Genomic DNA, 15,712 nt, shown 5'->3' with positions numbered 1-15,712 from the left:
AGCAGGACCCTGCTCCATCTTGGGCCTCCCACAGGGTCACAGCCTCCTTCATGCATCCACCTGCTCCAGCATGGGCTCCTCCATGGGCTGCAGGTGGGTCTCTGCACCCTGATGGTCCTCCATGGGAGGGGCACAGCTGCTCCACCATGGTCTGCACCACAGCCTGCAGGGGCCACAGCTCCAGCACCTGGAGCACCTCCTGCCCCTCCTTCTGCACTGACCTTGGTGTCTACTTTGTTGTTCACATGTTCTCACTCTGCTCTCCCCTGGCTAGAATTTTTCACTGCGTAACAACCTTCTGTTCTTAAATATGTTATCACAGAGGCGTTACTATTGCTTCTAATTGGCTCGGCCTTGGCCAGTGGCAGGAAGCCCATCCTGGAGCTGGCTGGCATTGGCTCCACCAGACGGGGGAAGCTTCTAACAGAAGCCACCCCTGTAGCCCATCCCCCACTACCAAACCCTAGCCACAGAAACCCACAACATATATTTAGTAGAATATGAAAATGTTTAGAGAAGACTTCAGCCAGAAAGTTCTTTTCCATGCAGGATCCACATTTAGGCACGTTTTAGGTCTTCATTTTAAATCCAATTCCCAATTTTCTGCCAGAATTGTTTTATCAAAAAAAGCTTTTGATTGTACTGGTTTCTTGTCTTTCTTCAGGGTAATACATCTATGTATGCTACAGACGTAGAACTGGAGGTGTGTAATTGAAGAGATTTGAAGATGAGAAGTTACTACCCTGCACTTACACAGTCCCCTGTGTAGTGTCATGTAAGGCCGTCTGGACTGGATGAAAGGCTGAGCAAGTGAAATGGTGACAGCTCAGCCCCTGCTGCAAGTGTTGTTGCAGTGGAGAGCTCTCTGTCTGCTAGCTTTGGGATGTGAATTTGTGTGTGGAAACTGGCTTTCCTGTGAGGTTCCAGATTCCTCTGGATTTCTTGCACAGACGATGTTGAATGAGGCTCAGATATAGCAGTACCAACTCCAAACTTATTCACCAGTCAACTGTGATAAGTTCCATTCTTTTGACTTCCTGTTACTTAAGCTCCTTTTGTTACAGCTTTCCACTGGTATTCCATATAAATGCTAAATATTGTCTTGCTCACTAACTTCCAGTTCCTTCTCCACCACATCTGAAAGTCAGCCTGAGTTACCTGAGGAAAAGATTATGGCTTGTAGATAACTCGAGTTTTGCACCTGGTTGAAACTTCAGGGATTGTTTTTAGAATCAATACCGAGAGACTTGCAGACTTGCAGCTTCGTTGAGGATTGAAGAAGGGAGGAAGGGTGGGAGAGAGTTTGGGGGACTGTCAATTTATGTTTGCTTGAAATGATCACTTTCAGCAAAAGAGCATCCGGCATTGTACTGAGCAATCAGTCTGGAGCGTGGCTCAGTGTGGGAAAATGCTACCTACTGACTTCTTAGCATAGTTTCCTGAATTGTCCTGACTTTTAGCTAACTTTTTGAGGTTTTCTTTTAAAGCCAATGGAGAGCAGCATGGTGGTCAGGTCTTCAGCCTGCAGCTGAATACAGTATCACTGCATAGGAACGGAAAGATGGAAAAATTATCATTGAAGTTTGATGCTGATGATGATATGGAGCCTTGCAAATAGAATGAATAGACAGGAAGAAAAGAATTAAAATTCTTTCTTAAAACATGTAACACTGTAGCCAAACCAGAAGGACTGAAGAAGGTGGATGATACTGTTTCTTTCTGGTTTGCAAGTTTAAAAACAGACAGTACTAAATAAAGTACTATTTCTATTTTTCCTTATTCCAGAGCTGGGATTTGCCAGCTCAAAGCTTTCAGTCACTGCTTGAACAGTCTACCTTCTGTTTTGAAACAGAGCAACTTCTGTTCATTAGAAACAGTCAACAATAAATATGAAGAAATTTTCTGCAGTTTGCTTTGGAAGTTGGTGTATCGGGTGTTATGGATACAGTGTGGTTTTTTGTGTTGTTTTTGTTTTTTAACAAGGAGTGGCAGAAAAGTCATACAGTATTTTTTGTTCTAAGAATGTTGCACTGAAATTTAAGAGAGTGAAGGCACTATACAGAGCAGATTATTGAAACACTGTTTTTAATTGTATTGTCCTATTGTGAAATCTCTGGTTATTTTAGAAGTGTTAGATAAGCAGTCATTTCAGTAATGATTAATGACAACTTGTGATTTTTTTTTAACTGATCTGACCTTCCTGTCCTTTTGTTGTATTATTTAACTGTAATTACTTGGGAAGTGGCTTGTAGCTTTACCTATAAGTATGTTGGTAATTGTGTTTGTTTTGAGTTGGCGAAATGTAATTGTTGGACCTGTGGTTCAGAGGTATAAAGCAACCTACTGCTCTAAACTTGAGAATATATAACTGGGAAGATCAAGTTTGTGTATGGAGAGGAAAGAAATTAAAACAATTTTCAGAGCTACAGTAGTCTTGACATGAACATGTAGTGATTTCTGGACTATATCTCTAAGAGCTGGGAGCGTAAGTGAATATGTGTGGGTGTTTAAAAAGAAAAGGGAAATCTGGGTTACAGAGGCAATAATTAAGAGTTCTTTGCTGCAGACATAGGAAACCCTTTTAACTTTGTCTAAAAATAATAGAGTACCTATTTTTAAAAATCAGGCTATTTGGAAGACGTAGTGAACTTCTAGAACAGACATACGTTTAACCGAAGAAGATTTAACTGAAGAAGAAATTGAATTAAGCCTAATGTTGGCATGACTGACAGTTTTTTGGTCATCTGGATAATCTTGCATTACATCTGTTTTTCCCTCCTATTCAAAAAATATTTTTCTGGAGTGAATAAACATTGTTTTGTTTGCTTATTTCTGAATATATTTGTGGTACTTATCCCTGATTTCTTAAAGGTCTTGATAAGCTGTAATGTGAGGAAGTTCCCAAAAGTATGTACTTATTCATAAAATATGTCACTTAATTGCATAATAAATAAATAATTAAACTGTTTTGCACACTCACAAAATAATGTCATTGCTCTACAAGTAGGAATATTCACCTTTTAAAACAAAGCCACTGTCATTTCTGTGCCTTCAATTAAAAATACTATATGGGTATTATTAGATCATTTGTTGATCTAATGATGCTGCTGGCAATATTTTTTTAAACCAGCTGTGTCACAGAATTGTGTTTTTAGTAAAGTTTGACTCTAGTAATTAATTACAACAGTAGTTACAAGTGTGCTTTATAAAAAGATTTGACATCAACCACATTTTTGTTGAGTGATGTACTTTTCACAGGCTTGGTGCATTTGGATGTGTTGGGCTTATTGGTCCCTGGTTTACAAGAAGTGCCTGAATTACCTCAAAATCCTTGAACTCTAAATGTGACTGTATTTATGTTTGGAGGTACTCAGACTGTGGTTTTGTGGTCTGTTGTTGTTGTTCCTTCCCCTTTTTCCCATTGCACCTAAATGAATGTTATTCTATAGCTTGATAAAGCAGCAGTGACTGCATTGTTTTGGGTGGTAGGATAGGCTATATTCACCACATTATTTTTGACAGTGCATTACATTGTCAGCTGAATTCTGACACTAAAATTTCTGGAAGCAAAGTGTCTGTCTCTAAGATACTGGCAGCACTTGTTATCATGACTCATTACTAGGCTGCTGGGCTGTGCACTCTTCAACAAGCCTTCCTTAAACTTTAACTTTTTTTTTTTTCTTCTTAGGGTACTTGTAATGATATTTGTGTAGCACATTTAAACTCTGTGAAGCATTCAGTCAAAGAGCAGAAAGATGCTACAGAAAGTGTATTTCTTTTCCTGTACTGCCCTTGTTACATAATTAATACCAGGCTCTCTTAAGCAACGTGACTCAGCCGCTCCTTACAGCTATGGTTCCCAGAGCATTCTTTCCTGCTTCCCAGAGCAGGAATGATGACAGCTGCTAACTTCTGCGCTAAAGCTACGTTTTGGAGGAGAAAAACCCCATAATTTTCAAAAGAAATATAGGTTACCGTGCTCTTTCTTTTGTATATAGAGTTGCTTTCTTCATGAATCCTTACCCACGGAAAGATATACTTGCTGGCTTAATTGGCCTCTTAGTATCCATGAGCACAGTAGTTGTAGACACTGATCTGGGACCACGACAGAAGACCTTTCTTTCCCCTTTTCTTTTGAATTTGTGACCTTTACATTCTATAAGTTGTGTAACTGTCAGGTACTATTGCCATAAATTTTTCATAATAGTAATCTGTACTGCTCTTTGTTATTGTCAGTGCTAGTGCTTGATGTGAAACACTACCAGTGAAGTGAAGATGGTATTTCATATTTCTATGCATGAGCCTATTAGTCATAAAAGCTGAAACATATTTTTCAACAGAAACCTTTAATTTAGAAAAAGCAAGTGCACTCCTGTAAGAGAGACAGATTTAATACACAGTTTAAGGCAGTCCTCCTGTCCTTCATTTGCTTTTTGAATATTGGACTTGGTATATAAATATACCTGGAGCACAGCCATCAAATTGGAGACTGGTTGAATCCTCTGGTAACCTACAGCTTTAGTGACTTGGAACACTCATCCAAACCCAGAGCCACGGGTGGCTCTGCTTCCTTGTTGTAAATTTTTTGGTTGCAGTTTCCCTTGGTTGTGTATTTCCTGTGTTGGCTCATTTCTTTGACATTTCAATCAAAGAAAGACATTTCTTTGATTTCTGATGAGCCTTTGGAGATGTTAGGTTTCCCAGACCACCTGGGGAAGAAACCTGTTGTTTGTGTCTGAACCAGGTGTTTGGGATGTCTCTGCTGTTCTGTCAGCTGTGGGGTGATTTCCAGAAGTATAAGCAGATGAAAAGTTGGAAGTGTACATAGAGTTTTCTAAGACTAGAAGCTACCTCTTAAAATAAAAACTGAAATGAGCTAGCACATTCTGGAGTTTCTTTTTGTTCTCTTATTTTAAAGGTGATAAATATTCCCGGGGATTATATTTTGAGAGTTAATCCTTAAAGGAGAAGTAGCCAGTGAGTGACTATTTTTTCAGTGTATGTTCATGTAAACTGTACAATGTGGTGTCCAGACCTTGAGCTAATGCTGACCACACTAGTAGTATAGCTGAGCACTGTGTTCCACTGTGTACCAGCAATGCTTATTTATGCTTCTTACTCTCTAAAATTACTTGTTCATACTCCCTGATGGGGAGAGGCTGTTGCTTCAGGCTAATTAGCTACATGGAGATCCGATGTCTGTAGTCCCTTTCAGCCCCAGAGTATGTTTGACCCTTTCAGCACTGAAGCACGTTTGACCCCTGATTGCTGTGACTCAGGTCTCTATTCTGTCACTTCATGGCACAATGGAGGTGTGCCTGCATTCCTATATGGTATGAAATTAATTTAGAACTGTACTTTTACTTAACTCCTTGTTTCATTTTTTGCTCATAAATAATAAATACTTTGTCTTAGTTCATAAATTATACTTTGCTGCATTTGCTTATATCTCATTTTATCTAAGATATTGGATTGTTATTCTAGCTTTCTGAGAGTGGTGAGGTGTATAACAATAGATGTTGATAAGAAAACTAAGGCAAGTAGCATAGTAGGACAATTTAAAAAAATCTGTTTGCCTTTGGCATTGGAAACAACATTTCTGTTTAGTTCTACTCAAACTGCACTTGGATTTGGAGGTGTGCCCATTCTGTGCTTGGCAGGCACGTGGAAGCTTATGGTAATACTGCTTTTCCATCACAGATGACCTTGTCTTGAACTAGAAATAAACAAGGCCAGTACAAATCCTGAAACACAGTTCTCCCTTCTCTCTTTCTCTCAAAAGTCAAATTGTTCTCAAAAGCTGTGGATTTCTTTGCTCACTAGAGAGTAAACTACTCCATGAGAAACCACACGAAGGAGCTTTGGATAAAAGCATTCATTCATGTTATGAAGAAAGATGTTGGAGGTCATCTAGATCTGCTGGAAGTTCTGTTAGCCCTCCTGTGGGAGGTGGTGTGAGGAAGGGAGCATGTGGGGCAGTAGGAATTCTTGAGAGAGCAGGCCTGGGTGTTTTCCCTTTGCGTTTTCTTTTCTTGGCAAAAGCACAGGACTGTCCCTGTCAGTGTGAGGATGCCATCTGTGTTGCACAGCCTGCTAGGCTGTTACAGAATTGCACAAGAATTAATCTGAAATCGTACTGCTAAACTGTGTCCTGGCTGGCTGGAGTGGCTGCCCGGAGATGCAGCTATTATATGGCACTTCAGGAACCAAGGGAGAGCAGCAGCCTGTGGAACTGCCTCATCCTGGCGCTGCAAATGTCATCTCCACCATGAACAGCTAATGGGGAGATGAGCTGACCAGACACAAGCTACTGAAAAGGGTAATTGTTCTATGAAATTAAATTTGCCTGTAAAAATAAAAATAGCTGAAGAAGTAGAGTTTGAGCGTAGAGGAGGGGAACTGGACAAATCTAATTATGACAGTGGTATATTTCCTCAATTTAATTCCAGTTTTCCATTTACTGCCTTCTCATTAAGTGCAAACTGGAAGTGACAGTCTGCAGCACTGAAACAAAATGTTCTGTGCATATATTTTTGAATAGGAAAAATTTTTTTTGTTTGCAGTAAAATAAGTTAGCTATTGAAAATGTAATATCAGAGCCCATTTTGTCATTTAGTGCCTGGTTTTGCTGGATGTTTTAACTTAAGGGTTTAGTGGTCATGTTTCATGGCTACGCATAGTTTGAAGGAACGCTATACCTTTTTGTAAGTAACTTAATAGGACTTTGGAGTAAAATCTGGACCATGTAGGTCCTGCTTAAGCTTTTGCCACAGTCCTTACTGCATTTTTTATGTCCAAGACCTATCCAGGAGGTTTTATCCTCTGGTGTTGCCAAACTTGTATCAAGATACCTACTTTACGTACCTGAAAGTTTCTTGGTATCTAAAGGCAAGCATTAGTAGATGTGCAAAACATCTGCCTCACTTGTGCTTGCCGAGTAATGCCTGGACTCTGCCTATCTTCTGTGGGCTCTGGGCACACATACCTGCTGGCAGGACTGAGCTCAGTCTAGACCATGGCAGCTTTAGAGAAACACTGATGGGAGCGGTGCCCAAATCTTATGTAAGAGTGATCGAGTTACAGTTGCAGCAAGGTAGTGTCGTTGCCCTGGCTGGGTGACTGGTGTGTGGCTGTGCCTCTTGCAGGGGAAGCAGCAGATTCAAGGGTGGGAGCTGACCTATGGAAGGGGGAAAAGACTTGGTGATGTGCTGGGTGGCCAGTTGCCGCAGCTCGGTTGCTGAGCTGTGTCTTGTGTGGTCACTGTAACTTGTATATCTGTAGTTGCACGTCCTTTTTACTTCTTGATACCAGTAAGTGTAATACCAGTGATCGATACCAGAACTGTACCGTCAAGTGATACCACTGCACAGAAACTCTCTGTGGGTGATAGTTGCTGGTGGGAGCCTAGAGGTTTGTTTCTGCACCCTTTTTGATATGTTAACAACAGGTAAACCTGGGATTTGTCATATGCCAGACCCTATTGTATCCTTAAAGCTCATTGCATTCAGATGCTATCACTGTGTCTTTTGGAGGTGCTGCTAATTATAGAGTAAAATTCCACTGTGTGCTAGCAAAAATACTGAAAAGTTTATGCATATCAGATGTCTTGGAGATGAAATCTGTTCAGTTTCTTTACTCCTTGCTTGCTGTGAAGGGAGATTAATGGGAGTCATTTGATGAGCATAAATGGAATAGAAGGGTGAAGGAATTCTGATGCTGAAGTAAGGGCAGGAAAGTGTTTTCGTTTGGTTTTGGACAGCATTTGTTTGTTTGTTTCCCAGTTTATATTGCCTGCTATGCTTCAGCAAGTGTTTTAGAAGGTACTTCTGGATTTAATATTTTATATACCCACATGTGAAACTTAACTGTGTGAAATTTAATAGACTTAGTGTAGTAAGAGAAGCATTGAAGAGCCCTGGGTTTACATGTTAACTTGTTTCTTGCTCAGCACAACACGTGGTTTGAATTCATGCTTTTCTGAGCAGGGTGAAAACAGCCCTTTCCCCATGGAGTTTTTTAATGAAAAAGAACTTTACGTGGGACTTCAGAGTAATCTTTCCTTTCCAATGCACAGCTTCTGGATAGTCACCGCTATCTGAAAGATTAACCTATGATTGGTTTTTTTCCACTTTTCTTTCTATAAAACAAGAATAATTTGATGCTTTGCCTTTTTAGATCACTCTTAGAAGTTCTCATGTTCTTATTGCTATTCTGTAGAGGTGCCGAGAAGGCATGTGGTAAACATTTTGATTATTAGCATTTGTTAGAGTAATATTTGCAGTTCTTCACATGGAGATGCAAAATTAAAATACTGCTGGTCTCATTTAGTGTACGAAACGAGATTAAGGGGTGACTTAATCATAGATGGACGGAGATTGCTGCATTAGAATTAGGTATTGGAGAGGTTCTTAAATGAACAGGCACAGAGGTAAAATTGTTTAGTAGTTGAAAAGGGATACGTGTGTATGTATATCTATCTATATCCTTATATATCCAGATAGTTATTTATATAAATAATATATATTTAAATCACTGGGACAATTTTTCATCCCTAGAAATAAACTAAGAGAAGATGCTTTTCAAAGAGATATTATATTATCTAGTTTAAACAGGAATCAATTCTGTAAAGTCTGATGTCTTGCATAACACAGGGTATTGACCTGATGATGGCTGTAGTCCCTGAACTATATTATCTGCATCTGTTGTAGCTGACAATACTTTTAGCAGAGACATTATGCCCCTGTTCTACTGAGGGATTAGTTCCAGTACAATACAGTGTATTACTGTGCAACTGCTGGCTGGTTTAGCACTCCCTAATTTGACAACTTGTCTCAGTGTGCTGAGGCAGGAGAGATTTAGGGGATTAAGTTTCATGTGTGTGGCCTGGAGGTGCTGCAAACTACACATAAACAAGAATTGGGTGTGTTCATGCTTTGGTGAAGAGGAGAGGGAAGGATGTAAAGCAAAGTGTTGTTTGGGAAGTTGCCACATCTAAGGAGATGTGATTGGAAATAGGTAGAAAACACCTGATAGTATACAATTAAGCGAGTAGCCTGAAAAACAGGTGAGGTGGGGCCATGTAGAAGACAAAATGGTGAAGTCAACTTGGTCGTGGAGAAAAATCTCTTTGGCAGCTTGCCAGACTGCAAGCTGGGCAAGGAGAGATGACCAAAATGAACTCTTTCACATTTTTAAAGCGTGGGTGCTACCTGCTTTGCTGACAGAAGTGACCATATTAAGGCATGAGAGTGCAAAAGGTTTGGCTGTAAGCAGAGGGAAAAACTCACTTTCCCAATTGAACTGTGGGGTGGAGTGGGAGGAAATGTTCCTATAGCCTGTGCTGGAGCAGAATCTGACTTGCATGAGGACTTATTTGCTGGGCCACACCTTCGGTACAAACAGTAAGACTTTGAGAGCCATGAGGTTCAGGTAATCCACTCACACTGCTTTTAAGTGGCCAGAAATCAGATTGAAAGGGAGGCATCTGTTGCTTTCTCATTTAAGGTCATCATATTAGCTTGGTGCTAAACTTATCAAGAGAGCTATGTAGATTTCAGAGCATGAAGTATCCCTTGAGCAGACTTCAGGTTAAGTGATGAAAATCTCTTGTCTGCACATCCTTTCTTGGGGAAGGTGTCTTTCAAACCTGATGCAGCCATGATTTCTCTCTGGTTGCTCTCTCCCAAGTACACGGCAGAGTGGGACATTGTGGAAGAGTAATCACAAAAGGAGAAGGGCTATCTTTGGGCTGTAGCTTCCCTGATGTGTCGAGTCTTGCTTTGTTTTTCCTTTGTGCTAAGTGCTAGTAAAATGTATTTTTGTCTTAGCATTGCCTTCAGATTTAGTGGTAAGTTAAGGAGGAAGGACACCATCATCTCTGCTGGGTCTCTGAATGCTGTGTTACAACGCAGGGGAAGCAACTGAGCCGGTAACAAGCTGCTAATAGTGACACAGATTTCCTTCAGCTTAGCTGGTTTCTGGAATGGTGTTTTGCTGTGGGCTGATTACGTTGGGCTGATATTTATAGGCTTGCTGTTGTGCAGGGTTTTGTAGCAGCAGAGCTCTGGGAGGTGCTGCCTGGCTGCAAGGCAGGGACCTAGCTGGGACGATTCTCATGGGAAGTCTCTGCAGGGCGACATGGAAACTGCTCACTTTACAGTGCTGTCATCACTGTAATAATTACCATGCAAATCATTGATATTTTAGGCATGCTGTTCCTCTTTGTGGTCACTCTGAGCCTTTACTTAGCAGGAGAAAGGAGAAATTTATTCGGCACCTGTCATAATTGAATCAGTTCCTCGGTGTAGAAACTTAATTCATTTTCGTAAGCATAGAACAAAAACATATGAAGAAAAACTTTTTTTTTTTTTTAAAGTTGTCAACTTCATTCTGCAAGTTAGTGGTAAAAGCCCTTCATAAGTGGAGGAAAGTTGGGTTTCTGGAATGCTTGATTTTGGAAATGTGTTTTCCATCTAGATTTTTAGAAAAGGTCTTCCTTGTCTTTCTTGCACTGTAAAACAATGACATACCTCTGGAGTTCTAAAAGCCCTCAGAATTTATTCTTGTAAGGACAATTGATGGCCTTTGTACTGTCTGCACTGGATTAGTGAAAGAATAAGAGTACTTAGTCTGAAAAAGAAGCTTGCCCTCTGACTGACTTCACGGCATTAAAAGAAAACAGTAGAATAACCTACCGAGTTGGCATTTTCTAAATATTGTTTTAGACAGCATGCTACAGTGTTTTATTTGCTCAACTTTCCGGTTGTGTAGAATGCTTTTAGAAAAGGTATATGATTAATTTCTCTTTGAAGACTTTCTACCTAGAAAAAAAAGCTATTTTATTACCAAAAGTTCCTTAATTTAGAAGGAAGTAAATGTATTACGAGCTTCTGTACATATTAATCAGATTTTGTGTTTAGTCTTCACAGGTGCTAGTGGATCAAGTTTGTTGTTATTGGAGGAGTCATGTAAATCCTGAATTACTTTTAGCATTCTTATTTCATTTAAAGAAAAAACTCTTATGATAATGATGTAATTAGAGAGAATGTCTGTGACTATATTACACACTTTGTGTCCTTAAATGCAAATTTTATTTTACACGTGATATGATCTTTCCTTTAATGAAATTTTTCAAAGGTTTACTTGATTCCTGCTCCACTCTAGAGGGTATGCTGACAAGGGTGGTACCTCCTGATCATAAATGAACTTTCCATAATGGAATTAATGTGTGGAAAACCTTACAAATAAATTATGGTTAGTCTCTAGTGTCACACATTGGGATATAATGAAACCCTTAGAATAAAAAAATCTGAAAAATACTCCTGACAGCAATACACATCCCCAGATGAATGAAAAATTCAGAATCTGCAATAAAAAGAGGATATATAATGTTTTGTGATTTTTTTTCTTTTAAGTAAGATATTTCTAACTTGATCTAAAGTGTACGTGTGCTGATGTAATTTCATTTAGTCTGCAGCAGTCCACTCAGAGCTGTTGGAGACTTGGTCTCTCTGCATCAGCAAGTGTTGGCACGGTCACAGTAGATCAGCAGGTAGCTTTGGGCCCTTATGCTCCCATTAGATTTTGGAACAAGTTTTGTGTGTTTGGAGTCAAGCATTTTGGCTTAGTTTCCTCTGAACGGGGTGTAAATTGTGCACACTGAAACTGCTGTGTGATCCAAACCAACATGTGATAAGTGAAGATGTTGGGGAATTTGCTTCAAGACAGCACAGCTACTCTAAAATGTGGAATATGAGATAAATATGTTCCTTTAAAGTATACTCTGCATAGATCTTTGATACTGTGTAACTAAAAGTAGCCACACTGAAGTAAACATAGGTACTTAAAGCTTTATATAAATGGATAACCTATATAAAATATTTCATGATTTTGTTTGTATGTAGCTGTACTGCTGATGTTTTATCACCCTTACTATAGCCTTCTTTGTCCTGTCTTTTAACCTGCACACATCTGCACACATTTGGTGTGGGGTGGGTTTTTTTTTGCGTGTTTGGTTTTTTTGTTTGGTTGGTTTTTTTGTTTGTTTGTGTGATTTTTTTTGTTTGTTTTTTTGGGGGCTTTTGGGGGGGGGGTTGTGCTGCTTTGGGAACTTGGAAATACTTTAAAAAAAAAGGTAGTTTTGTAAACAAATTGTTAGTTAATTACAGCTAGAATAATGTGTTATGTAGGCCAGAGTTTTTCTGTTGATAGTTAATCATTAAACCAATTGAATCACAAACTTCCACAGTCATTATTAGTCATGAGACAGTACATTCAATTTTGACGAGACTGCAAGAGTGTTAAGAATGCAGAGGAATTAATAAAATGATATACGAAGTCCAGGGTAGCTATATTCTACAAAGTATTTTGTCAGAAACAGAACAAACTAAAATCAAAGCTGAAATTTGTCTCAGTTGGAAGATAGTGAGGAATCTTACCTTTAGAACTTGTTAGATATTATTCTTTTTTTTGTCTGAAGATATGCTTCTTCACTGAAACCAAACATTTCACAGAAGTATTCTGGCTGTGACAAAGCTCCTTTCCTGTCAAAGGGAAAGAAGAAATGTGAGCCTTCTCCTTGCTGTCATAGTTCTCATAGCAGGGAGGCTTTCATTTAACATGACATGTAGGCTTTGGTGGGTCCTTGCTCCCAAATTGCTATTTAAAATATCCTGTATTTTTTCACATTTATCTTGCTTGTAAAAAAACTCCCATAACATTAAAATTTCTGTTTTTATGGTGAAAGCATGAAGAAGAAAGATAAAACTGAAAAGCTTGACTTGAAACCAATTATGAAAGTTACTCTTCAGTAATGTATAGTATACATACAGAAATATTAAGAGTTTGAGGCAGGTTGTCAACTTGAAGTAGGTGAACCTTCAGAAAAAATGTTATTTGCATGGACAGTTTTATGACTGGGGTTCTGATACAGTCAGTTCTGTGGCTCAGACAACTGGAAACCTCCTGGCTTGGTGAAAAATTCTGATTTTTCAACCAGTAAGGACTTCTTCTCATCCCTTATTTTTATTGTTTGTGTATTCCTTTTTGATGATGAGAATCTCTAATAGTTCTTTTTATCTCTTTGAAAACAGAATTAGACCACAGCTAGCCAAAGAGAAGATTGAAGGATGTCATATTTGTACATCTGTCACACCTGGTGAACCTCAAGTGTTCTTGGGAAAAGATAAGGCCTTCACTTTTGATTATGTCTTTAACATTGACTCGCAGCAAGAAGAGATCTATATACAGTGTATAGAAAAGCTGATTGAAGGCTGCTTTGAAGGCTATAATGCCACTGTCTTTGCTTATGGCCAGGTAAGCTTTATAATTTTATTTTGAAGTGTTAATTTTGGAATAAATAGTTTCTTGCAACTGATTTTCTCTTCAATTTTGAAGTGCATGAATCTGTTTTTTAGCATCTTGGATTTATTTTCAATGAGTTATCCTGTAGGAGACTCGTTAGGATTTTATATAGATTCTGTGTAAACTGGCAGTGAAAACACAGAATATATATAGGCAGTAGATCTGAAATTAATAGTAATGCTGAAAATAGTATCAGTCCATATAATTCCTACATTCACCTCAGTGCAGCAATACAAATTATTGACTTAATCGGTTGACATTTAGAGATGTTGTAATGAGGTTCTTTTCTGAATAACTATCCAGCCCTCTGCATTTCCACACATTTTTGGGAATAGGAGCTTTTTAAAAATAGATCCTGTGGAACTTTGGGTCACATTGTTTGTTTGTGGGCAAAATGTAGAGATCAGATTCCAAAGTCAGAAAACTTTTCATAGAGAACACACCCTCTTAGTACACTTAGCACACATTTGACTTCTCAAAGCTGAGCACAATGTAGAGAATGTGTTACTGTCTTCTGAATATTCCTTTAGGAATCAATTGCATAAAATTAGGTCTTGCATGCTGAATTTTCACCACTGTTGAATGTCGCATCTCAAGTTAGCTAAGTGAAGTCTAATCCTAGTGAAACAAAGCAGTTTGCAGATCCAGTTTAGCAGATTATGTTCAGCTGTGTGATCCTATCTTTGTCTTAGACTTGACCCACTAATTAAGTGAAAACACAACACTACCTTGTCTTCTATAGGACTTCACATTTAATTAAATTAATTTCCCAGTGAAGATTCTTTCAGTATAAAGTGAGAAAAATGGGAATATAATACCTGAGATATTCCCACATGGTAATTAAGGGAGTAATTCGATCTATTTCAGTAAAAAATTGCGAATACCACTTCTACCTCCAAAATACATGCTTTAATTAACAGCCTTGGTTGAAAACATTAACTCATCTTTTGACCTCAGAGATGATAGCTCAAGGCTGATGAAAGCTGCTTAGGGGAAGTTTCCAGGGGAAAGGTTATGAAAGATTGAACTGGTCTCTCCCTTCTTGTATGTGATCTGTGGATAAACAGTAGAGTTGGTCCAAATTCTGCTGTTCATCCATTTTTCAAAATGACCCATTGTTGTGTGTGTTAATATTGTAAAGATGAGAGACTGATTAGTGTTCACAAATTGCATTTCTGTGATGATTTGGTGCTATTCATGCATTCTAGTGACTACTCCTTTTTCAAATTAGACAGGTGCTGGCAAAACATACACCATGGGCACTGGATTTGATGTCAACATAACAGAAGAGGAACAAGGCATTATATCACGTGCTGTTAAGCACCTTTTCAGATGTATTGAAGAAAAGAAACAAGGTGCTATTAAACAAGGACTTCCACCTCCAGATTTTAAAGTGAATGCACAGTTCTTAGAGGTAAATATGATCTGTGTTTGTGGGTGTAACTTTGTGGGTTTTTTAGAACACCAATTAAATATTCTTTTACATTTTTTTCTTACAAGATGTTTTGAATTAATCTTCAAGTTTTCAAAAGGAAATTTTATAGGATTTGCTTCAGCTCTTCAGTTTATGAAAAAGATCCTTTTTATCTTATTCCAGTTATTTTCATACTTCCCTTTATAGCATTATTTTGAAGCACAGAAATAGTTATGTTAGTCATAACTTATCCTTTTCTGTAGCATGCCTTTGTTTGTATGGCCTGTTGCTCAAGCTTGTTTGTAATTCTTTGCAAAACCTTAAAGCAAGGAACTATAAAAAAACCCCTCAATTATACTTTGTGGCTTTGAACAGTGACCGTGCTTTGCCTGCTTTTGCCACTTTGCCATAGATTTCTTTAGCTTACAAAATCTGTTCAGGAGGCTTATATTTCTTTCACCAAAGAAGAAATCTAGCATGAAAATACTTCCTTCTGCAGTTCCCATTAGTTTAGGACTGGGTCACTATTCTAATAGTGACACTTTTGTGTCGCTATGCCCTTTTTCCTTAGACCTGGAGAAAACCCTGGTCAATGCTGTGGCAAAACTGTTCCCCTTGTGTTTGCTTATAGACACAGTTACTGGTAAAGAGGCTGTAACATCTGTGATCTTTCCGACCTGCAGCAGCTGTTGGTTTAAGTCCTGCTGTGTCTTTATGCTGTGTCTCCTGACTGTGGAACTACTTTTTAAATTGATTGATTTGGGTGTAACACATTACCTTCACTACCAAGCTGCAAAATCTGATACTTTAGGCACATGGACAGGAAGAATCAATTTAAGGAAGAGCAGGTGTAAATTTGTATTGCTTAGTTCAGTATTTATGATTTTATCTACTTTAGGGGTGGAAAAACTCCATTTTTATTTTACCAAAGAGAAA

General features: G+C 38.6%; 1 protein-coding gene across 9 annotated transcripts in view; it reads left to right on the top strand.

Moving 5' to 3' along the window:
• KIF21A (kinesin family member 21A) overlaps positions 1–15,712 on the top strand; it is an 88,113-nt gene that overhangs the window by 19,045 nt on the left and 53,356 nt on the right. For all 9 annotated transcript variants that reach the window (XM_039379419.1, XM_039379418.1, XM_039379416.1 and 6 more), the window contains exons 2-3: positions 13,092–13,314; positions 14,594–14,776. In XM_039379419.1, coding sequence (XP_039235353.1) covers positions 13,092–13,314; positions 14,594–14,776 — 406 coding nt within the window. The remainder of the gene's footprint in view (positions 1–13,091; positions 13,315–14,593; positions 14,777–15,712) is intronic.

Source organism: Pipra filicauda, unplaced genomic scaffold (genome assembly GCF_003945595.2).
Source record: "Pipra filicauda isolate LSUMZ 115617 unplaced genomic scaffold, ASM394559v2 scaffold167_size3244652_pilon, whole genome shotgun sequence".
In the NCBI taxonomy this organism is placed as follows: Eukaryota; Metazoa; Chordata; class Aves; order Passeriformes; family Pipridae; genus Pipra; species Pipra filicauda.
Note: the sequence above shows the minus strand (reverse complement) of the source record. Positions and strands in the feature narration are given on the sequence as shown.